At 34.7% G+C, this 24,849-nt stretch overlaps 1 protein-coding gene across 1 annotated transcript in view; it reads left to right on the top strand.

Annotated features, from left to right (window-relative positions):
* Tmtc2 (transmembrane and tetratricopeptide repeat containing 2) overlaps positions 1-24,849 on the top strand; it is a 388,104-nt gene that overhangs the window by 242,142 nt on the left and 121,113 nt on the right. The window contains exons 7-8 of the mRNA XM_005374399.2: positions 1,423-1,501; positions 21,620-21,741. Of these exons, the coding sequence (XP_005374456.1) occupies positions 1,423-1,501; positions 21,620-21,741 (201 nt within the window). The remainder of the gene's footprint in view (positions 1-1,422; positions 1,502-21,619; positions 21,742-24,849) is intronic.

Genomic DNA, 24,849 nt, shown 5'->3' on the forward strand with positions numbered 1-24,849 from the left:
TTATAGTACAGCATGTGAACATGCATTGTGACTCTGCAAAAAGGCCAGTAACATGCAGTGTTTCTCCAATGTATTTGCTCACTAGTGATTCCATTATCCAAGACACAGTTTTCTAGAACTGCTTCCCTATACCCAGTATTTGCTGTTTTTAAAATATAAATTGTTAGTATTTTGAGTGTTAAGAAAATGATTAGATGTAAACTTTATTCCCCTTAGATCTTTAAAAAACTTCATAATGAGAATATTATTTCTGATTGAAGGATGCGGTAGTAGAATGCTATTAAGCATGTGAGGAGGTGACCCAGACTTCCCCTTGCTCATGGGATGCATCTCTGCCTGTGATCCTTATAAGATGTTGTTGAAAAATACAGTGAATGTTACATTTTAAATATATATATATTGCGGTAACATGCACATTGCCATTAATCCTCTGAAAATACCCCCCTTGGAATACACCGGTCCCATCATTCTGGCCCCTTTCTGAACCAGCTCTGGAAGTCTTCTTTTCTGTCTTTGGCTGCAGCATTGTGGCTGAGTCCATGTCATTAATGGATCAAAACCCTTACCTTGTGTGGTTTTTTTGACTTAGGGGAAAGCTAGAAGTGGCACGGTTCCATATCCATCAAACGAGGTAAATGAGGGCATCCCATAATTTTTTAGGAGCCTGCTTTTCTGTTGGATGGCATACAGTAGTAGCACTGTATTTTTGATAACAGCTGGTAAAGACAACTCTGAGAACTGCTTCATAAAGTGGCCAGAATGAGGGGATAAGTGGGGTGAAAGCAAGAGGGAGTATTTTCAGGGAAGTTAACAACATGTGTTCTATTTTAATACCTTTTTAAAAACAATTTAAATACTCATCACATATTTTGATCACACCATGTATTTCCTCTCTCTTTCCTTCAAATTGTCTGCTTTTTGCCCATCCCATACTCTTATACAGTGTATTAAGTCTGCAGTATAGAAGAAAGATAAAGTATTTTAAATAATTGCATTTACCAATATTAGTGTGTCTCAGTAGCTAGAAGTTTTATTTAGATTAAAGTGGTTTGCTTGAATTAACATGTCTATAGAATTTAGGTGACTAATGACTAACTTTCAAGTATGAAATTTCTTTCCGCTTTGTTCTTGGCTGACCTGTGTAAAACAGGAAAATTTATAGTAAAAGACCTTTGCTAACATTCGACTTCTTGTTAAACTAAATTTATATATGACATTCTTCACTGGGATAAGCATTTTCCTTTGTGAAATTAAAGTAGCATAATATCAAAGGGCAGTTCAATTATTTTCCTCTAGTGAACCATTTAGAAATAGCAACGGATAGTTTTAACTCGGAGGAATGTTATTATCTCATTTTCCATGAATATTGCTGTACTTTAATGATGATGTATCTTTTTGTTTTGTTTTTGTTTCTTACATTAGGAAGCCCTGACTGTGTACAAGGAAGCAATTCAGAAAATGCCCAGACAGTTTGCCCCGCAGAGCTTGTACAACATGATGGGTAAGTAAAACATTAACATTTGAATTCATAATTCAGGCACTGTGGATAAATTAGAACGTATGCTTGAGTTAAATGCAATTGTAACGAGTCCTGTTAGTGGTACCTACAAAGAAATCTTGTTCATGATAGTGTCACTTTCATATCCTCATGGCACATTTGTTTTGACATGAGCAAATAAATTCACTATAGTGGTTCCCTACACATTGGGAAGGTCCCACAATTGTTGAACACGAAGCTTTCAAAGCCATTTGGGTCCCTAAGCATTAGCTAGACTCTAGAGAATGAAAACATAATGTTTTGTATATGTGTATCATTTTTCAGTTATGTTTAGTGATGAATATTCACTTCAATGAATTTATCAAATTCACATCATCTTTGATTTTCTTAGTTTCGTAAGAGTCTCAAAGGTAAACCTGCAATCATATAGAGGTTCACAAACTTCCATCCATATAAAAGATGACAATAACTGAGACAATTTGTATTGTTGTTCGTTAATTAGGCCTTGAATCTCAGTAGATATTTTCAGTGTAATATTTTAAAGTGAAACAAGACTAAATATGGTAAATGTGTTTTAATAATTAGCTTAATGTCCTTATCAGTCAGCCAATATATGAATGGAATAAATATATAAATGTAGGGCATGGATTTTTCTAGGAATAAGAGGTAAAGAACGTGAAATTCTAACAGAATACCTATCTTCTGTGAATGATCTCATACTGTTTTGTAGGAGATTGTTACTACAGCTGTCTGATGGTGTTCACAACTGAAAACCACCTCTTCAGGATGGAACTTTTGCGAACGCATCTGACCATAAGATGCCTTGTTGATGAGTTTGCATGACTGTTTCCAGATAACAGAGAGAAGGGGTTGCTTTTGTTCTCAAAGCAAATATTGCTGTTTTTCAAAATGAAAATTGCAATCTCAGATCTTCCCTTTTTATTAAACCTAGTTATTTTTTTAAGTATTTCTAGGTCTCCCTTATGCTTATAAAATACATGAAATTAGACTGTGTGATCTCCAGGATTATATTAATGTTTCTGAAACCTGTGATTTGAGAAACATCATAGTATCTATATGACTTTTGCACATCCAAAGCTTCCTAATCCCTACCGGACTAGAAAAACATACACCGGACTAGAAAAACATACACCTATGAGAACATTTACTTCCTTTTTTCTAAATGACCGTAAGTCTAGAAATATTCAGAGATAGAATAGTAGAATGGGGCATAATGTTCCTTTTTTCTGTTTTCTTTTTTTTTCTTCATTAAATGAAGAGAAATAAAAAGCAATTACAATTTGGAAATCCATTTGATCTTTCTGGGTCAAATGGATTCTCCCATCCCCAGTTTGCCTGTTTAGCAATAGAGTGATTTAATGCTCACATTAAAGAAGATAGTGGGTATTATTTTTAGTATATTTTCATCTTTGATATAATTACATAAGGCGAAGTCTAGCCTTGTTATATGCAAGTACCCATTTTTCTCATGTCTCCCACATTTACCCGTTCAGGCCCACTACCCCTAATTTTACTGTCTAACATTGTACCATTTGACTGTCTAAATGAATGAAATATACATGTGCAAAAAACATATGCCTGTAATGTGTAGCTCTATCAGTGGAGTTAACCTTTCTATTTTAATGCTGGATATATTTCACATCAAACTAAGTACTAAAGAGACTGCTTCCTCTGCCTTTGCCTAAGGAGGTGCAGTGTTTTTCATTTTATGATTTTATTCCAGATTCTAGTGCTTGGGAAGACCTTGTTCCCATTTTCCTCAATCATCAAGCAAGACATCTTTCTTTATATCAGGATTCAAGGTCTTGGCAGCAGACTGCATGTGCTCTCTTTATTGCTAATGGGAAGTGGTGTGTACACTACAGTTAGTGATTTCAGAGAATTCATTCATTCAATTACTGTAGATAAATTACACCAACAATTCAGCTGGCACCTTGGGATCTGTCTCTCACATGGCTACACAAATGCTAAGCACACACAGGCAGCAAAAGATAAGTGTGTCCCTAGGGCTTCTTGCTTATTCCTTTGTCTTATTTTCCATTATAGAAGGAGATGATGGCTTTGCCCATACTGAAAAGCAGTGTAACAATTTCCTACAGGAAGGTCCTAATATTTAAGATTTCTCCTATAATTATGGCCATTGCCTTCTATTTAATTTTATGTGAAGATTTGTCAGCTGATTAGGTTTTATAGTTTCAGTTGTTCAAGAAACTATAATTTTCTCAGAGACTGAGTTCACCTTCTAATCAAATGGGTTAAATCTCCTGAGTGTTTGCTTTAACTCCTAATACATTTTGATTAGCCTCCATTTGACAGGGAAAAAATGGCCTAGGAGATAAGCTGCCCTATCAGTTCATCAGTTTCATTAGTCTGTCAGCATGTGCTGATTATCCTATCAAGTTTATCAACAGCCCGGAATGTGTTTTCTAATTCACACATTTACATATTGTTAGTGCCCTTTAGGGATCAGTGATGGATTATAATGTCTGGCTAGATTTACTCTGTAAGTACTCATTTTTCTCATATCTCCCTCATTTACCCCTTCAGGCCCACTACCCCTAAGCAATTGTGCATCTGGATGTATATATTTCTCATTCTATTTTCCTTTCTTTGATGGTTAGAAATAGAGCAGTATACATGAAAATATATATTTACATTTGAATGTTATTATTAGCTTCATAACTAAATTTGCTGAATTTGCTTTTTAAAAACACTTCAGTCCTTGGCATTTTCCTTATGAAAATTTTATGAATTTACATGACTGTGGTCCACTCAAGTTCATTTGTTTGGACCACCAACAGAGCATATTTTTCCTATTAGGGTATAAATAGAAAATAAGTTCAATTAATGTACTTCACAACTTAAATTTTCTGTATTTTTTTAAAAGATTGTTAAGTTAGTCTTTTTGTAGTAGGCCAAAGGTAATATTGAAAGAATATTTAAAACTAGAGCCTTTGGCTATAGTCTTTGGCTCCATAAGACTAAAATGTTAGAGTAAAAATAATTGAATATCTTCCCTCCCGGAAGTAGGTGAACTGCATAGGCATAACACAAATAGGCAGCTAAATATTATTTTATAAATAAATACTAAACTTCCACCAAAGTCCTTGTAATTATTAAGGAATGAGGATACGTGAAACATCAAAAGACCAACTTACCAAGTAAGCTGACTTTAACTCTGTGGGCCTTTTTCCTCTTGAGAGATCCATTTTGGATTAGTTCAGTATTTTATAATATCTGGAGTCAGACACCAGAGGTTCAGTTTACATCTTTGACATATTCTAGCTTTTCATGTTCCTGGGCAAACTACTTAATGGAAGCCTCAGGCCCTAGTTTCCCTGTCTATAAGATATCGATAGCAACATCTGTTTGGAAATTGATTAAAAATTAAAATAATGATGGTAAAAAAGCTTTGCTCAGTGTTTTATAACATGACCTTCCATTATAATGTCCCTCACTCTCTGGGGCTTTATGCTCAAAAATTGATGATGGTATTGCCTGTCTGTTCTTTTTGTATATAGCACTAAGATTATTTTTGTCATGCTGATGACCGGCTTTGCATTCTCACTAGAGATTCTATTTAGTTCCATCTTGTCCAGAACTGTTGTAGGTTCTTCCACAGATTGTTTCCTCATTTCTCTCACCAATCACTGCCAGAATTCTTTTATCAGTAATTAACCAAAAGTGAAATACCGTGTTCACTTTATGTCAGTTAATCTGATTTCATTAACAGAATACTCCTTCTAAATAAAATTGTCACATTAGGATATTTTCTTCTCCTTTTGCTGTCATGAAATATTTTTCCTCTAGTGTTAGTCAAAATTACTCTTTCCTGTGATAACCATTTTGTTTATAGGATTTCAGTTTCTTTTCTTTTCCTGTCCAACCTTAGGTGTTTTTTGATCAGGGAATATTAGAAATAGAAGATTCATTTCTTAAAAATTCTCCTACTCTGTTTTCCAAGATAATAATTTAATACCCTCCAAACTGTGTTTATCTGTTCAGGATTACAGTTTGTATTAGGGTCAGAAATGCAGTTTCCTGACTTTAATTCAATTATTGTTTTCTGTTTAGACTTTCTGTGCTACAGAAACTTCATGTTCTACAATATAACAAAATAACTTTCCTTTACGAATTTAATATTCTGCAAAATTAAATAAATAAATAAAAAGCCCTGGAGTTTTAACTATTTAAAAAATCCACAAAACTGTGGTTTTATCACAAATGCCTTAAATATGCAGTTTAGTAAAATTTTCAGTGCAGGATAATTTTTGAACACCTTTGATATATCTTTTTCTGTATACTTGCTTATTTCCCTTGTTATTGTTACTTCAGTATTGCTCTTGTATGATCCTAAAGGACTACAGGGAACTACATAGGCTGTGACTGCCAATTATTTTCAGCATTTTGAGCTCTTCCAATCCCAAAGGTCATTTTAAGCCTATTTACTACTTAAAATTACTCAGCTTTTTCATTACAATATAATTGTTGGGTTGAATTATACAAGTGATTTAGGCCATTTCATCTTGGTAATATATCTTGAGAACAAAGCAGAATAATCTGTTGCATAGAATGAGAGAGAACCTAAGGTCAGTGTCTCATCATTGCAGTCTATAGTCATGGCTCAGAATAACTTCTTGGTACAAAAATATTGTTTTCTGAAGTCTCAAATGCTGAGTATGAGGATAAGAGAGATGGTACTGGCATGAAATGTAAATAGTCGATATGGTTCCTGCTCTCATAGAATTCCTAGGAGATTTCACAGTTGATCCAGAGTTCTTTCATTCTCTCCTTAATGAGGATATACCCATAAATAAAATAGAACACGAATATTCTCTAACCTTGATAATATTTTGTCTGTAATTGTGTCGACTGTGCTATACAGTCTGAACCAAACAAAATAAGTGCAAGCAACTCAGGATTTATAATTTTGAGTTGATACTACTACCATGATTGGCGTGTGTACTCCTAGTTTCCCGTTCTCTGAAAAAAACACATCTTTAAAATAAACAGCATGCGTTTATCTTAGGAAGCAACTGATCACATTCTTTTTTCAGAGGAATTGCAAGATAATGACCCTCTGTTTTTTATTGCCTTATTTGCCGTTCATTTCATCATAATGTTTTAATTCTCTTCTGATAATTCCTGGGGGGTTGTTTGTTTGTTTATTTATTTACATCTCTGTTAACTTTTAAATCATAGCCCGATATTGTAGGCTACACTTTCTTTCATTAACTTTCAGCCAACAAATCTTTTACTGATGTAAGTTTGACATTACAAAATTTTCTCCTCCTACTTTCAAATAAGGCCGGAATCCTTTGATTCACCTTTTAGCTTTTCAAGGAAGCTCATTAGTTATGAGAGGTTTTTCCAATTATTCACAGCAAATGAGAAAAGAAACAGTGGAGAAACTACTAATTTATGAGAGGAATTTTTATTTAAAAACCTGTGCAAAGTTTAGAATTCTATTTTTCAGAAGGAAACTTATGGAATGAAAAATATTATAGATGACTGCCGGTGATCTCTAGGTACTTTTACTATCATTGATGTTAACAAAAAAACTGCAAAAGATTGGTGCTGAACACATCTGAAAACAAAATGCAAAAATTCTCCCTTGAAAATCCATCCTAACTCTACTCAAAGGAAGTACATGATGTGCTGAGTTCAGTTGGTAGAATGGGTTCAAAGGAAGCCATTTTTTCTTTTAGTCTTCTGTACGGTGTGTGTCTTAGCCAAATCATTTATTTTTATTGCATTACTTTGCATCACTTTGTCTCTCCGTGTGTGTGTGTGTGTGTGTGTGTGTTATTTTATGTTTATCTGTGTGTGTTACTTTGTTCCAAAATGCATTTAGAATGAGGGCATTCAGAATAATTTTTTTACATGATACTTTACATGTTTAATTTTATTCTCTAAATAGTTATGTGGATTGCTTAAGCCATTTAACATATGTTGACTGTGAAAGATGATTTTTAACTGTGCAAGAATTTGAACTTCACGTCTTTAAAGTATAGGAAGTATTAGCACTCCAGTAGTGTTAAGCTGTTTGTACCCCTTGCTTTGAGATCTGGTGACTTTCCTATGCTTGCTTTGGAGTCAGCACTCTTGAAAAAACTCAATGTGAGTCCTATGGATAGAAGCATGGCCATATAATTGGATTAGCTAGTAATCTATATAACTCCCTAAAGGATAATCACTTCTAATTTTTAAAATAGATCTACTCAATCCACTCTTATTTTTCCACAATTAGAAAAGACAAGACCAGGAGATGAGTGCCTGGTATGTATAATTCACCAATATAGAAAGAAAAAAATGAGGATTTGAGAGATTTTATAAATAATGAACAAGACAGGGAATTCATAAGATTTTGGCAGTGTACTGAAAAAATGAATGTATATCATTTATGAATAAAAATTGTATGTTTTTCTCCTAAAGGTTCATTTCTTATTATGAAACTACAGTGCTTTCATGCTTGATAAAATTTCTACATTATCTACTATGGTTCCAGACTTTAACATGTTTGGCTTTAGACGATACACTACAAAGGGCAGCATGCAGTTCAGCTGCATTACATAGGTAATATATTTTGTTTAAAGTTTCAATTAAACCCAGAGCCAGAAGATATATGGTCCCTATGGGGAGTTTGAACACTGGATTGCCAATAGTAGGGTTGCTTAAGGATCATGCTTAGGTCTCAGTGTCACTTGTTTTCCTGGAAATCTGATCTGAGACAGTTGATTATATTTCACTGCTATTAAAACCACACAAGCCCACCTGTTACATTAATTCATATTTTTGCCAATTTCATGGTAAAGAGTAAAGTTTAAAAACTGGGTTTTTAAATTGAATTATAAGAGAACAAATATCCTCAAATTACTACCTAATTATATCCTTCTTATTCTCTCATTCACAAAAAAGTTCAATGTGTTCTACTTGAAAAATATGTTTTCTGAGTAGAAGTAAATGAAAAAAATACATATTTTCATCTTCTGTTGGGCAGTAGCAATGCAGTGAATCTTTTACTAGTAGTAGATACACGTTGGATTGTATTTAGACAGCTGAGGTAATGGTATGTATACCTAAGAAATTCATTAACTGGATTTCAAAATATGACACTCTAAAAGATGTCAGCTTTGATGCCACGTAAATGGACATAGTTGTGTGGAAGAAGAAAATTTCTTGTGAAGCATACAGTCTCAAAATTGATGTCAAGGAAATGGGAAGTTGTTTATTGCACGTTTTAGAATAGGCAGCTGTGGGGGCAGAAAAATGATACCCCTTTCACCATCTTAATTGTCACAGCTGGCACTCCTGTAAGAGCGAGAGGACATTAAGAGGAAAGTACACCAAATTTATTTCATCACTTTTATGTGAGTAGGAGCCTTCAGAATGAAGATTGAAAGTCCCAGGCAAAAATTATTTTTATGCTTAGATTTGAGGAAGAATGTGAGCAGCGTGGAAACTGATTCTGCAAAAGATTATGATCCAGTGGTAACAGACTGAGTGGGAAATCTGTCAGGATGGTCTGTTCAGATTCTTATTGGCTTTCTTTGCTGCATTCTTTTCCTGTGCTCCTGGAGATGACACTGGGTCCCTCTGGGCTGAGAACCTTTAAGGAAGAAGGGAGAAAGGAGAGATAGACCTTTCTTTTCCTGTGTGTGTGTGTGTGTGTGTGTGTGTGTCTGTGAGAGAGAGAGAGAGAGAGAGAGAGAGAGAGAGAGAGAGAGAGAGAGAGAGAGAGGGAGCGCGAGAGAGAGAGGACAGGCAGAGAGAAGGGGGAGGAACAGAGAAAGAAAGAAGCTGGAGATTGAACGATTGAACCCAGGGCCTCTCCACTGAGCTATATTCTGGCCCTTTTGAAAAACATTTTTAAAAAATTGTGGTAGGATCTTGCCAAGGGACTAAATTACCCAGGCTGGGTTTGAATTTATGATCCGCCTACCTCAGCCTCCCAGAGTGCTGCCTTTACAGGTGTAGCTCTGACACTGACCTTTGTAGGTCTTATGGTTTGCTTGCTTCTGAATAGAAGAGTTCTGCTTTGATACCCCACCTTAGGGAATGGGAATTCTAGTTTCTAGGATTCGTCTGGATAGAGAGAAAACTGGAAGAGATACGAAAGGCCTTGCTGCTAGAGTTCCTCCTGTGTCCTTCAGTTAAAGTACTTAGCATGCAAGAAAGCCTTACTTTGGGGGTATTGTGTTCCAAGCTTCCACATGAATCACAGAAATTTAGTTCAAATTTAAATACATTACTAATTCTATGTGTTTTGCTGTGTGTATTTATGTCTGCTTTTCCTAATAAGTAGAAAAAAAGTTGTTTTCTGCATAAAAATCTCATTTAGCTTTCCAAGTGAGCTGTTATTTAGTTTTAATTTTATCTACATTGATAGAAACCAGTGCCTTATTCAAAATGAATGAAGAATGAAAATAGAGCGTGCAGTGTTTTGTTCCAGAATGCTAGTTGGTTTTGGCAACATGTTAACTATGTAAATGGAATTTTGTTTGCTTATGTAGATTTTTTTGTGTGTGCAGAAGCTCATCTTCAATTACTCATTAAAAATAGAGGAAATTTTATAATTTCTAATCTGCCTCAGTAATTAACATTAATATTGCAATTTATAATATAAGTCAATTATTCATTGCCTATTGTAGAGACATATTACTTGATTCAGTAATATGAATGAAATATGGTCCTTAAAAGATTTATATAAAACTGAAAAAGTCCCTTTATACTCTTCTAACAATAGCAAAATCCCTTCTCATCCAGCTGCAACTATTTAGTCCTAATTCTGTGACTGCATTTATTTTCATTAATTCTTTTTAGGTTAGTTTAACATTTACCTGTTGTTTTCTTTCCTTTGGCATAAACATTGTTTCTTTTTAAAACAAAATAAGCTTACTTTTAGTGTTCTCTTAAGTATTTCAGTAATATTAAACTATTTTATTTATTCCATTAACATTCTCAAGGGGACAGTATTATGTTTTGGGGAGAAGGATTCTCATTAATAGGTACATGAATATGCGCAAATAGGCACACATGCACTCTCACATAACATACACACATTCTTCTTTTTTAAAATATTCTAAACATTTAATAGGATGGGTTCCAACATTTTTGGATTGATCATTTTAGAGATTTATTGCCTTGCAGATATGAAGGAAAGTGATCAGCCTGGAGAATTTCAGGATCACCAGTTACAGGTAGAGAAATGGTACATGAGATGTTTCCTGTAAATAGCCTATTTCCTAGAAGTAGGAGCTCAGCTTTCACTCAACTTTAACCTATTTTTGATGATTCCTGTTTTTTTCTAATGAAACACTCATTCAGTTTTTCCCTTCTGCATTTCCTTTCTTTGGTTTAAAACTTCAGGAGGTTTTCTTTTAGTGTAATGTTATAGATTGCATTTCAGAGTGTCATGTGGAACTTTTGCATATGCTCAATTTAAAACTTGGAAATATTTCATTTTACTTCTAGTCCTTCCATTCCAGAAGAAGTTCTACTTGTTAATTTGTCCTGAGATATAGTAACTTCTGTAATTATGTGTATTATTTTTTGTCTCTGCCCTACTCTGACCAGTAGTCTTTGAAGATGTCTGATCAGAACCAATGTATCTGGGGCAACTGGACTATATTACTTTTATAAGCTTAATATGAGGGAAAGATTTGAAATAGAAATTATTCAGAAAATCTGACAGGTTTAGCAAGTTTAGCAAGTTATAGCGAGTTTGTGGCATGAACGTACTAAAAACCAAAGTCAGGTTCCCTAATGTTACTATGTTAATGTTAACACTGAAATAAGGAATGAGAATTAAAATCACAGCAAGTTAAATTTTTGATACAATTTGCCCTGTTATTATATGGTTCTGGTTGACTACAGAGTCTAGAAAAGGGATTTACTTGGAAATTTTTCTTCAATGATGTACTCAGTAAAAATGTATCATCCAAATTGAAACTGGTATCTAATATGATCAGCTATTTATCTCATATTTATTGTGGATTGTTTGGATCCAAAGGCTTTTGGGCTTAAGTTAGAAAAGAGATAAAAAGATGAAAGATTGTATGTCTGATCATGTTGTACTTCAGTTTGGCATCAGGAGGATTATAACTGCTGGAGTAGATCCTATAGATATGTAGAAAGTATAGGGACATTTGAATAAGAAACTGAATACCAACTGTAACAGTTAAGCTTGATTATCCATTTGATTGGCTTGAGAAATACATTAGTAAGACACACATCAGTGTGTGTCTGGGTGTGTCATGGTGGCGTGACTGTGGCAACTGTATCTGGTCCTTGGCCCTTGTTTTCACCTTTCTATTCCCCTGTGCTCTATTTCCTGCCTTCCAGAGAGTGAGTATCTTTGTTTGACCACAGCCCTTCTATTGTGATGTTTCTGCTTTGGAACCACTCAAAAGTGGGCTGAAACCTCTGATGCTATGAGGCAGAAATAAACCTCTCCTCAGTTAATGTGCTGGTGACATCAAGTATCTTGACACCAGCAAATCCATTAATTATGTAAGCTAAGCTAATACATTAGTTGTTTTGTTGGTTGGAGACAGGCTCTCGCTATGCAGTCCAGGCCAGCTTTAAAATCTCTGTGAGTCCCAAGCCAACCTTGAAGAATTTGCTATCTTTGTGCTTGAGCCTTCCCGGTGCTGGGATTACAGGGTGCACTACCATACCTGGCTCTCAACACTTAATCTAGAATGGGGAAACTCAATTCTGTAAAAGTTCCCATTTATCAAAGTGATTCATATAATTTACTGTAGCTTTAAGCATTCCAAAAAGAATTGTATTATAAACTTGAAAAAATTGTTCTAATGTTCATCTGGTAAAAAGAACAGGAAAATAAAGCCAAGCAGGCTCAAAGAAGAACAGTGGCCACAAATAATTTTGCTCTTTTGGGATTAAAATATTGGAAGAAACTAGCTTGATTAGAATAAGGCTTTACTGGCGTAAGAATAGGAAACCCGACCAATAAGACAACAGATTTCTTGGAAACAGATCGAAATCTATGTAAGGTTTCTACAGATAATAAATGTGGAATTAAATATTTAGGAGGAAAGGAAATTCTTTTTAAAAATTAATCCAGGGTAATTAAATGTTTAGATAAGAATAAAATTAAAAACTTGCTTCATACCATATGGCAAAATATGTTTCATATGAAGAAAGGGAGCTAGTTTTAATAACGAAATGATGTAATTAGAGAAGAATACATATCTCAGATATACTAATAGAATGTTTTGGAGTATAAAAGATAGTCTGTGAATCTTGCTCCTTATTTATTCTAAAGTTATAATAAGTGTGTGTTTAAGAAAAAGACAGGTACAAAAGAAGATAATAATTGCTAAAGAAGGGACAGTACGTACATGATAAATTATGAGGGAGGATAAATTGAAATCAAGTCCTTGACTTGCAAACATTCAAGTTGAAAACTTTCACAGATACAAGTGGATCTTGCATTAGGAACATTGTAGGTGTGAACATATTGCAGAAGTAGCTTATGAGCCTGCCAGACACTGTCACAGCTGTGCTGCTGTGTGATTACCGTACAGTGCAATTGCAGACAGTAGTACAGCGCTCAGTCAAAGCCCAGGATGAGCGGAAGCAAGAGGAAAAGCCGTGGTGGTGTGGAGGGGATACCTAGGATGTGCAAAGCAATATACATTGTAGACTTATTTCAAAAGTATGTGTAAGAGTCACTTTTGGGGGCTTATAGTTAAATCCAAGTTAGGCAAGTTCTCCCAAAATGGAACTTGTTTGTAAGTGGGAGAATTACTCTACTGATCTTGAATAAGAAAACAAAAGTTTAGGAAAACAAGTGCAATTTTACTTCAAATGACAAAGCACTAAAAGGAACTTCAAACTAGCAAAACATTTGTATTATATCATTGATTTTTTTAAAAGGTAGATTAAATTCTTGGAAAATGTCAAAATTTTGTCAGCAGCTATCTGTTGGTGGTATAATTCAACTTTATGAGAATAAGAGCTTTCTACAGTGAACGAGTATAATTGGTATTTTCTCGTTTGTAAATGACAAAACTGAAGTCCTATCCAATAATTTCTCTCTCAATACAGCTAATGAGTAGAAATGAAAATTCAAAACCAAGCTACCAAGATTGGAGCTATAGCATTTGATGACCTAGGTTTGATCCCTAGCAATGTACCAAACAAATAAAACAAACTATCTAAATATTATGTTGGTCTATAAGAGTGGTGGTGAACCTTCTGTATATGCTGCAGCTGCCTGTTTGTTATCATTAAAAGCTCTGAAAGGTTCACCGTCATTGGTATGTAATTAATCATTCACTACTGCATCACAATTTTAAATAATTTCGAACAGGGAAAGTAAGTTAATCAGTCAATTAATAAAAATATGGTTACTTTATGTGGAAAAACTAGTTCATAAGAAATAAATTATAAGACTCTTACAAAAAGAACTTTTCATAACAACTTTGAATATTGCTAAATGTTTTCACTAAAAGCTAAAAGGTAGCATATTAAGAATCTGTATAAAAATCACAGAAATACACCTGATAATTTATATAGAAAGGAAGCATTTCTTAGAAATGTGATGAATAGCTTAGCAATCAGCTAAGTCCTTCAGCCTGAGAGTTGAAAAGAACAGATTAAGATAGAATGCCTGTATCCTGCAGCAGTACACCCTAAAATTATCAGTATTAGCAGTGACATGTTATCACTGTCTTAATATCGGAAAGCCTGTTAGAGATCAAATAGGGGCATTTCATAAGAGTCCCCATTACTTTTAATTTTTTTTTTCTTCTGGTACCAGGAATCGAACTCACGACCTTGTGCTTGCCAGGGAGGTGTTTTGCCGCTGAACTAAATCCCCAGCCCCATTCCTTTTAATTTTTAAGTCCAGGTTTGTCATACAATATGAGGCGGTTAGTTTTTGGAAATTGGTACATACATTTAATATATCTTTGATGCTGTTACCTCCTAGTCTTTTTCTTTAAGATCTTGCTACTCCACATCCCTCTATGCAAGCATCTTCCTCCTAATTTTTTGTCATTTATCACTTATTTTTATTAATTTATTTGGTTTCTCATATAAGAGAAAACATGTATCATTAAATTTCTGAGTCTGGCTTAGTTCTCTTGACATAATGGTCTCTACTTGTATGCTTTTTCCTGCATATGACATGTTTTCATGCTTCTTTACGGAAGAATAATATTCCATTGTATATACGTACCACATTTTCTTTATCCATTCATCCCTTGACTGACATCAGGGCTATTTCCTCAGTTTAGCTATTATAAATTACACCACTGTAAACATGTATATATAAGTATCAGTACAGTGTGCTGACTTTAACTATTTTTGGAATGTACACAAGAGTGGTATAGCTGGATGAAACAGTATTATTGTGTTTATTGTTTGGAGAAATCTGCATACTGATTTCTATAGTGGATGTTCCAGTTTACATTCTCATTAACAGTGGGTCCCTGTTCCCTCGCATCCTAGCCAGCACTTACTGTTTTTGTGTTGGGGATAGCCTTTCTCATTGGGATGAGATGAAATCTCTAAGTAGTTTTGACCAGTGTTTCTCTAATGAGGAGTTCCCATTTTTGAGGTACTGGAAAAAAATACTATAAGCTTTACAAAATACTATATGTTTTACAAAAAAGAGTTTTCTCCCTAATATGACAGGTAGTTTTTAATAAACTTATGATCTTTTATAATCTTTACATTATAGCTGATATATGCAATTTGGTATCGTCCATATCTATCAGCATATATCACTGTATTACTGTTACGATTTTGTTTATAACCATTTACCATCTGCCTTAGTATTTACTTAATGTGTTTCTTCTTTTGAACTATAATATCTATAAAATTACCTTTTCAGCTATAGATTCAGTGAAATATATAAGTATTAATTTTTAAAATTTTTAAAATTTTTTCATGTAAACCTAAAATCAAATTTGAGAGACACTGATAGATCTATTTTTTTGTCACTAGATTGACAAGTTTATGAGGGTAATAGTGAATGATAGCTGATTGTTATCTTTATGTCTACTGTGTATTATTCATACTGGCTAACCTAAATTTATAGGCAAAGTATCAAAATTTTTTAAAAGGCAGTTAGCAATTATATCGGAGGTGAAACAAAGATAATCTCTTTTGATAAGGATGATCACTAAAGTTTTCTTTTTGAGAATCTATACTGAGTCCCACTACATGTTCTATTTTTTGTCTGAAAGTAGGAGCTGTCCAGTAACTTGAAATGTAGGAATCAGTGAGCTCTAGACTATTACATCATCAATAACCCAATATTTTTTCCTTCAGGAGTTAGTCTCTGCCTGGGTTATTTAGACTTGGGGCTTTTTAGAGAGGAAGAGTGACGTTATTTGTTCTACATCTGAAACTGGTTTATATCTGCCTGAAGCCAGCATAGAGACACCCAAATCCCTTTTGTCTGTGAGTGAATTGGAAATAAATCTGGGTGATGGACCTGATAGCTACATCATCGCACAGCAAATCTTCTCCTTTTTATGAAAGTGCCTCTATTATGTCATTCCTTGCAGGATGAGAAGGAAAAATAGTCATAGTTGCTTCTTTCCTCCTGGGTAATATAAACATTTTGTTCTATTAAGAAAAATCACAGTACCAGAGAAGATGAATTGTCTTCCCCCGATCCTGTTGGTCACCAAGTATCTTTACTTCCTTATTGAACTTCCTTTTCCTGTGGCCATTGCTTTTCTGGACTTTTTAAATAATTTAAATATTTCAATCAAGCTTGAAAATATATATATCCCCTTTAGGATTAGTTTCAATAGTTTCAATGGAATTTGCATAGAATGCTGTAGTACAGAGAGCCAGAGAAAGCTCTTAATAGGAATCCTAAATTTGGCATTTACTTGATTTTTATCTTTAGCAGATTGGGTAAGTCCAGCGAACCACAGTCACCTCATTTGTATAAAATGATGACGTGAATTATAGCATCAAGATAATGTAAAGATAATATATTGAAGATGTTAGGAGATAATAAATAATAAACTTTGTGTAGCAGACAGCTAAGGCAGTGCCAAAAAATCATGATTTGGAGCCACTAAGTCCTGTTAGGGGAGGAATTATTAATTGTACTGGGGGAGGATTATTAATTGTACAAGTCACTTCTCATTCCTGAGCCTTCCTTCTCCAAAAAATGGGTAATTTTAGCCCTGATTGTGGATAAGGAATATATAGCTCCTGCTCTACCAGTGTCAGTGATATAGCAAGTTTCATCTTGCTTGTATATTGCTTATGTCTTCCATGAATTGCCTTCTTTGCATATCCAGTTTAGCTATGATCATTTTCTTTCATTCCAGGTTTTTCATCTGGATTTTATTATCACTTTTATAGACTTTTTGTGTTAAAGATAACCAAAGATCAAAGTGCACCTTACATGCCACAAATTTTCCTCTTAAGAATCAAGTAACATCTGTGTAGGAAGCATTTTTAAAGGTCACCCATAATTTATTGTTGTTCTTCTTTATTCCTTTAATTCAATAGATAAGTCCAAGATAAAGTAAAGTGAACCTGCTGGCCAACCTATTGCAGCTACAAAACAATTTTCTATGAGTCAGAGAGTATAACTTTCACCTGAGCTTGAGAGATGGAAACTTTGTGATTATTCTCTACCAGCTGGTTAAAGCGGTGTATTGAGGGCAGGTAGTCCTAGGTTTAAATTGCAGCTTTACCCCTCTGTAGGTTTGTAATTTGGTTATTTACCTACTGTGCTTCTCATTTTTGTCTGTAAATTAGTGATGTTCCCTAATAATTGGTGACATGCGTATGTAAAGCAACTAATATAAAGATTAAAAACAGATTTCATTTTGCACCCATGCTATGAATATTTGACTTGTGATTGGGTGGGGTGATGTGTTAAAACTCCTGTGAAATTGAGAGAAAAAAACTTCTACATCTCCAAAAGTATACAATAAGACAAGTTGTAAGTGTAACTCCTATGTCTGTCCCGTCACTTGCTACCCCACCTCATAGCATATACTTAATTTATGATTGTTACTGGCGTCATTTGTTAAGATATTCAGGATGATTATATGAAGTTTTATAAAATATAATGAGTACTACCCAAGTAGGCTAGTTTATATCCATTTTTTATATTTACCATGATTACATTATATTACTTATTTGTAGCCCTTTAATATTTTCACATCTCCTATGTTTTACAAACTAGTAAGTTACTTATGAGTTCTGACTGAAGGACATGAGCTACCCACTCATTTAGGAAATTAATAATTGATTTCAAATTAAGTTTTAATTATGTTCAATTTCTGAAAATGAAAGAAAACACTCATACTTTCTGAAGTGACTTTTAGACTTTACCTGAAGTGATTTTTAGACTTTAATAAAGATTTAAATTGTAAAAGCATTCTGGACTTAAGGTTCTGTGGTATTTTTTCTGTTCAGAAGAGCTGCCATTATTCCAAAAATCAGTTAATATTTTATAAATAAGAAGCGGAGGCTATATTAAATACATTAATTATGTAGATTTCAAAATGTGACCTCTGAGTTCCTAAAGGGCCAAAGTAGAATTTCAAGTTCATGCCAAATGAGACCCATAATGCAAGATCATCTTCCCTCTGGCTTTGAAACCCATTTTATAAATACGTATTTGAATATCATTTGTCATTAATTGTGAAAACTTCAATACTGTGGTATTTTGGCATACTTTCTGTTATGGAAATCATATTTAGTATCATTTTTGTATAAAGAAGAGGTTCACTTTTTCTAAGAAAACTTACATGCTGTATTTGGCAATATTTGTCCCACATATCCCTCATTTAAAAAAATCTGACAGCGTATCAGTTTTTACTGTGCTATTAAATTAAAAACAAGAAAATTATTGTAGAATTTTGGGAGATTTAGAAAAATTAATTCCTAACCTATCATTCTAACAACTAAAAGGATATTTTGTATGTTCTATTCCAGTATTTTGTCTTTGCTTGAGTATTTCTTGCCCTAAACATGTATTTTTTTATTTTATTAAAAAAAGAAACAAAGTTTTATAATCAAATAAGAGCATAACAATAGTTACTACACTGTGCAATGCTATCTTTAAAGTAGCCACCCAGAACATAAGACACGATTAGTCCTTAAAATGCCAGCATGGGAAAATGTTTTTTCAACTATCATTTTTGTGATAATATAGTTTAAGGATTACTCTTAAAAGTAGAAATACATACATATACCTGAGTAGGTAACATAAATTTTTCTACATATTACCTACTGTTTGTCACCAACATCATGTACTAACCTGCCAAGCAAAGGGCATTCAAAAGGTCAGGAGACAAACCATCAGACTTATTTGTATTGACTTTGCTAAGCTGATAAAAATAACATGAAATTTTAAAAATTAGAGCAAGGTTTTTGAAGCCAAAAATATACCACCAGTGTGGGTGATACATTAGGAAAAGCCTCTGTGCCCCAAGTGGGAAAAGCTATCATGTTTATAATTACTTTAGCTTAAGGAACTATCTGGAAAATAGCGCAAGTTACCAGTCTGGTTCCTGGTCTGAGAAACTGCATGTCATCTACATTTTCAGCACTTAGTAAACTATTAATATTTCAGTTAATATTTAAGTTAAGTACATCCTCATCTTGCAATATAGTTGTTTTTCTATCATTGAACATTTTCCCATACTCCATTATAAGGGAGAGGGGACGAAAATAAGCATGCAACTGATTGCTTTGGGCTATTTTTTTTTTTTTAACAGGCAACCTTTTACAAAATAGCAAAAGAACAGTACAGACAATAGAGTTATAAACAAAGTGGTAGGAAATTGACAATGCTTGTTGTATTACATATTGATATCTTCAACATGGTTTCTCATGAAAACAAATAGAGACATGCAATATTGGTCCGTCAAGGACTCAACAGTTTCTTTCAGCAAAGAAATAGAAGACAGTAGATCAACTACTTGTTGTTAACTATCCTGTATATACATACATACAAAATTTCTCCTTCTTTCCCTTCTCTTTTCCCACATCCCAGTTGCCCTTTACCCTTGAGCATTTTCATTTCATTTCACAATGTCTATCATACCTCCGAGTTTATATTAATTCTTTCGGGTTTTATACTAGTGAGACAATGCGGTACTTGCACATATAGGTCTGATTTATTTCACTTATGAGTATGGTCTCTAGTTGTGACCATTTACCTATAAAGGCCTCGAGTTTATCTTTCTCTATAGCTGAGTAATATTCCATTATATAAAAGTACCACAATTTTCTTATCCAATCCTCAGTGGATGGACCTTTGGGTTGCTTCCACAATTTAGCAATTACAAATTGTGCTGCTATGAACATAGTTGCACATATATCGCTATGATATGATATTTTTAGATCTTCTGGGAAAATACCCAATTAATCAACAAATTCAGCAGTGTAGCTGGATGCAAAGTCAACACCCCAAAATCAATAGCATTCCTATACACAAACAACAAACAGACTGAGAGAGAAATTAAGGAAACCATACCTTTCACAATAGCATCGAATAAACTGAAATATTTAGGAATCAATCTAACAAAAGAAGTAAAAGAGCTCTTCAATGAAAACTGCAGTACTCTGAAAAAAAGAGATAGAAGATTTCAGTAAATGGAAAAATATTTCTTGCTCATGGATAGGAAGAACCAACATTGTGAAAATGCCCATACTCCCAAAATTGCTGTACAGATTCAATGCAATTCCCATTAAACTACCATTAGCATACCTCACAGATCTCGAGAAAACATGCCTGAAATTCATCTGGAACCAGAAGAGACCCAGAATAGCAAAAGCAATCCTGAGCAAGAAGGACAAGTCAGGTGGAATCATAATCCCTGACCTGAAATTATACTACAAAGCTACTGTCATAAAATCCACCTGGTACTGGCTAAAAAACAGACCTCAGGATCAATGGAACAGACTGGAAGAAACAGCTACAACCAAAAACACACTCAGCCACCTAATCTTTGATAAAGTGACCAAATAGACTCACTGGAAGAACGATAGCCTCTTTAATAAATGGTGCTGGAAAAATTGGCTTTCCACCTACCAAAGACTGAAAATAGACCCAAGTCTATCACCAGGCACCAAACTCAAGTCAAAATGGATCATAGATCTCAATATTAAAACAGAAACACTAAATCTGTTGGAAGAGAAAGTAGGTAAAACCTTGCTTTGGGCTTTATTTTCATTTTTATTCTTTTGCTGGGTTCTTAGAAAAATGCTAAATTTAGTAACTACAATTGAATAAGTTGAACATAATGACAAGTGGCTGAAAGGTTGCAGACTAGTTTTGTATCCTGTCAAAGCTAAGTATGTTTGATAATTGTCATGTATTCATCAGATTTCTTGAAATAAAACTAAAAAATTTTATTTACTTATTAACATAAAATGCAAATGATTTAATCCAGGTCCATTTGTACCTTGTGCATTTAACTGTACTTAAATTCCTAAAGAGGATGTGAATACAAAGGAATAAATAGTTATAGAGAAGAAAAAATCAACTTATCCCTGAAAAGACAAATAGTGACAAAGGGGCGATGCTTATAAATCAGATGTTGCTGGGTAAGAAGTCAAAGCCATACTCCTTTCCAAATGTTAGCATTTCCTGTTTTATATCACTTTTGAAACACAAGGTTTTCCGTCTATAAAATGAATCTCATGATGACATTTTTGGGAATTGAATGAGAACATGAAAGAACTCATCACAGTATCTGAAACTCTGCAGTATGTAAACATTATGATGATAAGGGTGCCACTGCAAATACTCTGAGGAAGCAGTAACCTCAAGGTTTTGTCTTAGATTCTATTCTAATTTTAAGTTCATTTTAACTAACACATAATAAACAGAATATATGAATATTTATGGGTACCATGTGATATTTGGGTGCACATAAGTATTGTGTAGTATTTAAATCAGGTTAAACATATCTATCTCTTCAAACATTTGTCATTTCTTAATGGTGGAAATTCTCAAAGTTCTTGTGGCTTTTGGAGATGTAAGGTACAGCGGCATTAGCTACAGTCATTCTATTGTGCAGTAGCATAACAGAACGGACAGCCTCAACTTGAGCTGAATAATTCTCTTTCCAGGTGAAGCGTACATGCGATTAAGCAAGCTGCCTGAAGCAGAGCATTGGTATATGGAGTCCCTGAGATCCAAGACTGACCACGTCCCTGCTCATCTCACCTATGGGAAATTGCTAGCTCTCACAGTGAGTACCTACCTCTCTCACTCCCAGAGAAACTGATTTTCTCCATGCAGACTGGGATAGCGGTGGGGAGGTACTGTGAGCCAGTTAACTCAGGTGACAACTTGAGTGTCCGATTGGTAGAACTCTGTATGTAAAATACAGAAAAAAATATTTTACTTTGCTTATGGAGTTTGGTGTGCATTTCTTGAGTGGAAAATATAAATGAAAAATATAAACAGAGAATTCCAAGTGTGTGATTAGATAATAGTTGTCCTAATAGCAATATTTGCATAAATACTGTGTTCCGTAAGCCAGTGTTATCCACAGATTGTCTATACTTTGAACTAAGTCTGATTCTGACAAATAACCTTGGAATTCCTTCTAATTCAAATTATTCTATAAGGTAAGGGGATCTATCACTTGGCCACTCACTCAGTGACAAATCCTTTTGGAAACCAATTTCTTGAAAGTCATTTTACTGTGAGACATAAGAAATTGATAATACTGTTTGTGACCTACAAAAATATGTATTTAAAAGTGGTATTAATATCTCTGGGGAATATTCAAAAACATAAATTTTCTGAACCCACACATTTAATAAATGGTAGAACTAGACCTTGATCCCAGTATCTGTATGTTTTTAGTTACACTACTGAATTGCTCTTTAGTATTAACAAGAAATACATATGATCAAATCCAAGAATAAAACGGTCAGGAGGGTGATGCCTTAAGTGAATTCACTGATAAATATCCTTCAGAGAAATGTTTTATTTGTATATACACACAAAGATTAAACTAAAATGCCCTTACAGGAATTAATGTTAGCTCAAGTAACCTGAAAACATCCCACTCAGAAATATTAAATTTGTCTAACAAAATGTAGCAAGTGATACTTCTACTGTATATCTGAGCTTGACAGGTTGGGAGAGTCTCCAGGAGCCAGCGATGAAGTAGTAACTAAAGATGGGAAGATTGAGAACGAGGCAGATTCCACAGCTCCTTTGGACCATTTACCAGTTGTGGAACCAGTGAAAAGTAGTTTTTTGTTTGTTGCTATTTTTTCTGGAATAGGACACAAAACTTTGAGCCAATGCAAGGCCAAAACTAGATGCTTAAATAGAGCCGAGGAATTCCTGCCCTTAGTATCGGGATAACATAAAAACAAGCTTACATGCCACAGCAAGTAAACGCCATGAACATGTGACCATCTCAGAATGGCATTTGGACAGAGGACGAGTGTATTCTGTGCTGTGAATTTGTCAACCCCACGCTCCCTTTGGAAACTTAGGTTCTTTTCTTTTTTCTTTAACTTAGGTTTTAAATTGAATTATCTGATCAGGGACTATTTAGGCCAAGAAATTAAATAAAAATGAATCCACCAAAACCCCTTATGAATATGTGCTTTAGAAGAACACAGATCTAGCCTGTCTTGGTGGTATATACTTGTAATTCCAGCAATCCAGGAGGCTGAGGCAGGAGGATCTCAAGTTCAATACCAGCCTGAACAACTTAGTGACTTAGTGAGACCAGTAAAATATAAGAAGTAAGGGTATGGGAGCTGGCACTGGGACATAGCTCATTCAAAAGCCCTTGGGTTTGATTGTTAGTACCAAAAGAAAAAAACAAAATAAAATAATACATTTAGGAGTAATTATAGTACCAAAAGAACAATGGACAAAGAAATTGATCATGTAGGTAAATGAGAATCTACTTTCACAGCATAAAATATTGAGGAAGAATAACTGTACAAGAACACTCAGAGCAGGAGCATGCACTTCAGTGGATAAGATATTTAAAGAGGGAGAAGATATTTAAATGTATTTTTGAAAACCATAGAGTGGATAGAAATGTTCTAACTGACTTGTCAGAGGATAGGAAGCTATAATCTAAAGATACTTTGTCTGAAATGGGTTAAGAGTGAACAGTATTAGTCCCCAGCCTGAAGAGGCTCAGGACTTCAGGAAGCTGGTGTAGGAGGGTGTGAGTTGAAGGGCATAAAGTGGGAAAATAGATGTCAGCCTAAAAACACATCAGTCAGATCTCGCCTGTGTCCACAAATGCCAGGAACCAGCCTCCCACTCCACAGACTCCTACTCACATTGCTAGAACAAGTGAGTAAGAGAGGTCTCAGACTCAGGAACAGCTTGCTCAGTTGGAATGGAGTGAAGAGGGAAGCGGTGCTGTGGTTTAGATATGGTTCCAGTGCACCTCCCAAAGGTTCGTTACTGCGAGCTTGGTCCCTTAGTGGTGGTGAGGAGAGGTGATAAAACTTTTCATGGGTGAGCTAGTTAGGTCTTGGGGATATCACCATCCAAAGGTGTTAATTCTGGTCTTGCAAGATGAGTTTTTGTGAGAGCAAGTCATTATCAAAACAGCAGCCTGACCTCTCAGTCTCTTGGCTTCCTATCCTGTCATGTGACCGCCCCTTCTTCTCATGCTGTCACCGTGGGGCCATCTGCTATGGTGTAGCTAGAACACGCTCACCAGGGCCAAGAGGATGCTGCTGCCATGTTTTTGAATCTCTAGAACTGTGAGCTAAATTAGCCTTTTTTTGAAGTAAGCTTCTGGTATTTTGTTACAGCAACAGAAAAAGTTGATTAACGTGGGGAGTGAAAAGAAAATTGATTGAAAGTCCTCTCACAGGGTATTCGGATCTTTGATATTCCTCCACTACTTTATGTAGAATAACAGCAACACAGAATTTATATCTTTCCCCACTGTGTACCTTTTCCTCTCAGACCTTATCTCCAAATAAATTACTGAGTTCTTATCTAAAGAAACTAAATTATTCAAGGGAAAAGATTTCTACATACCCAAATTTGAATATCCCTATGAATCAGTGGCTCCATGTAGAAAGCCTGTTGTCTTGGTTACTTTTCTCTTGTTGCTGGGACAAAATATCTGATGCCCAAAGTTAAGAAATGAAAGGTTTATTTAGCTTGCAGTTTGTGGAGGTTTCAGTCCATACTTGGCTGGCTGCAAGGCCAGGTGGCCCATGGCAGAAGGCTATAGTTCATGGTGGTGGGGAAGACAGGAAAAGCAGCAAGAGCAAAAGGGAGGAGCAGTGGCAAGCAGCCTCTTTCTCTCCCTTACATAGTATGCAAACTACTCACCCTGGAGCTGGTGTAG

This window comes from Chinchilla lanigera, unplaced genomic scaffold (assembly GCF_000276665.1).
Source record: "Chinchilla lanigera isolate Chin_1 unplaced genomic scaffold, ChiLan1.0 scaffold00004, whole genome shotgun sequence".
Taxonomy (NCBI): Eukaryota; Metazoa; Chordata; class Mammalia; order Rodentia; family Chinchillidae; genus Chinchilla; species Chinchilla lanigera.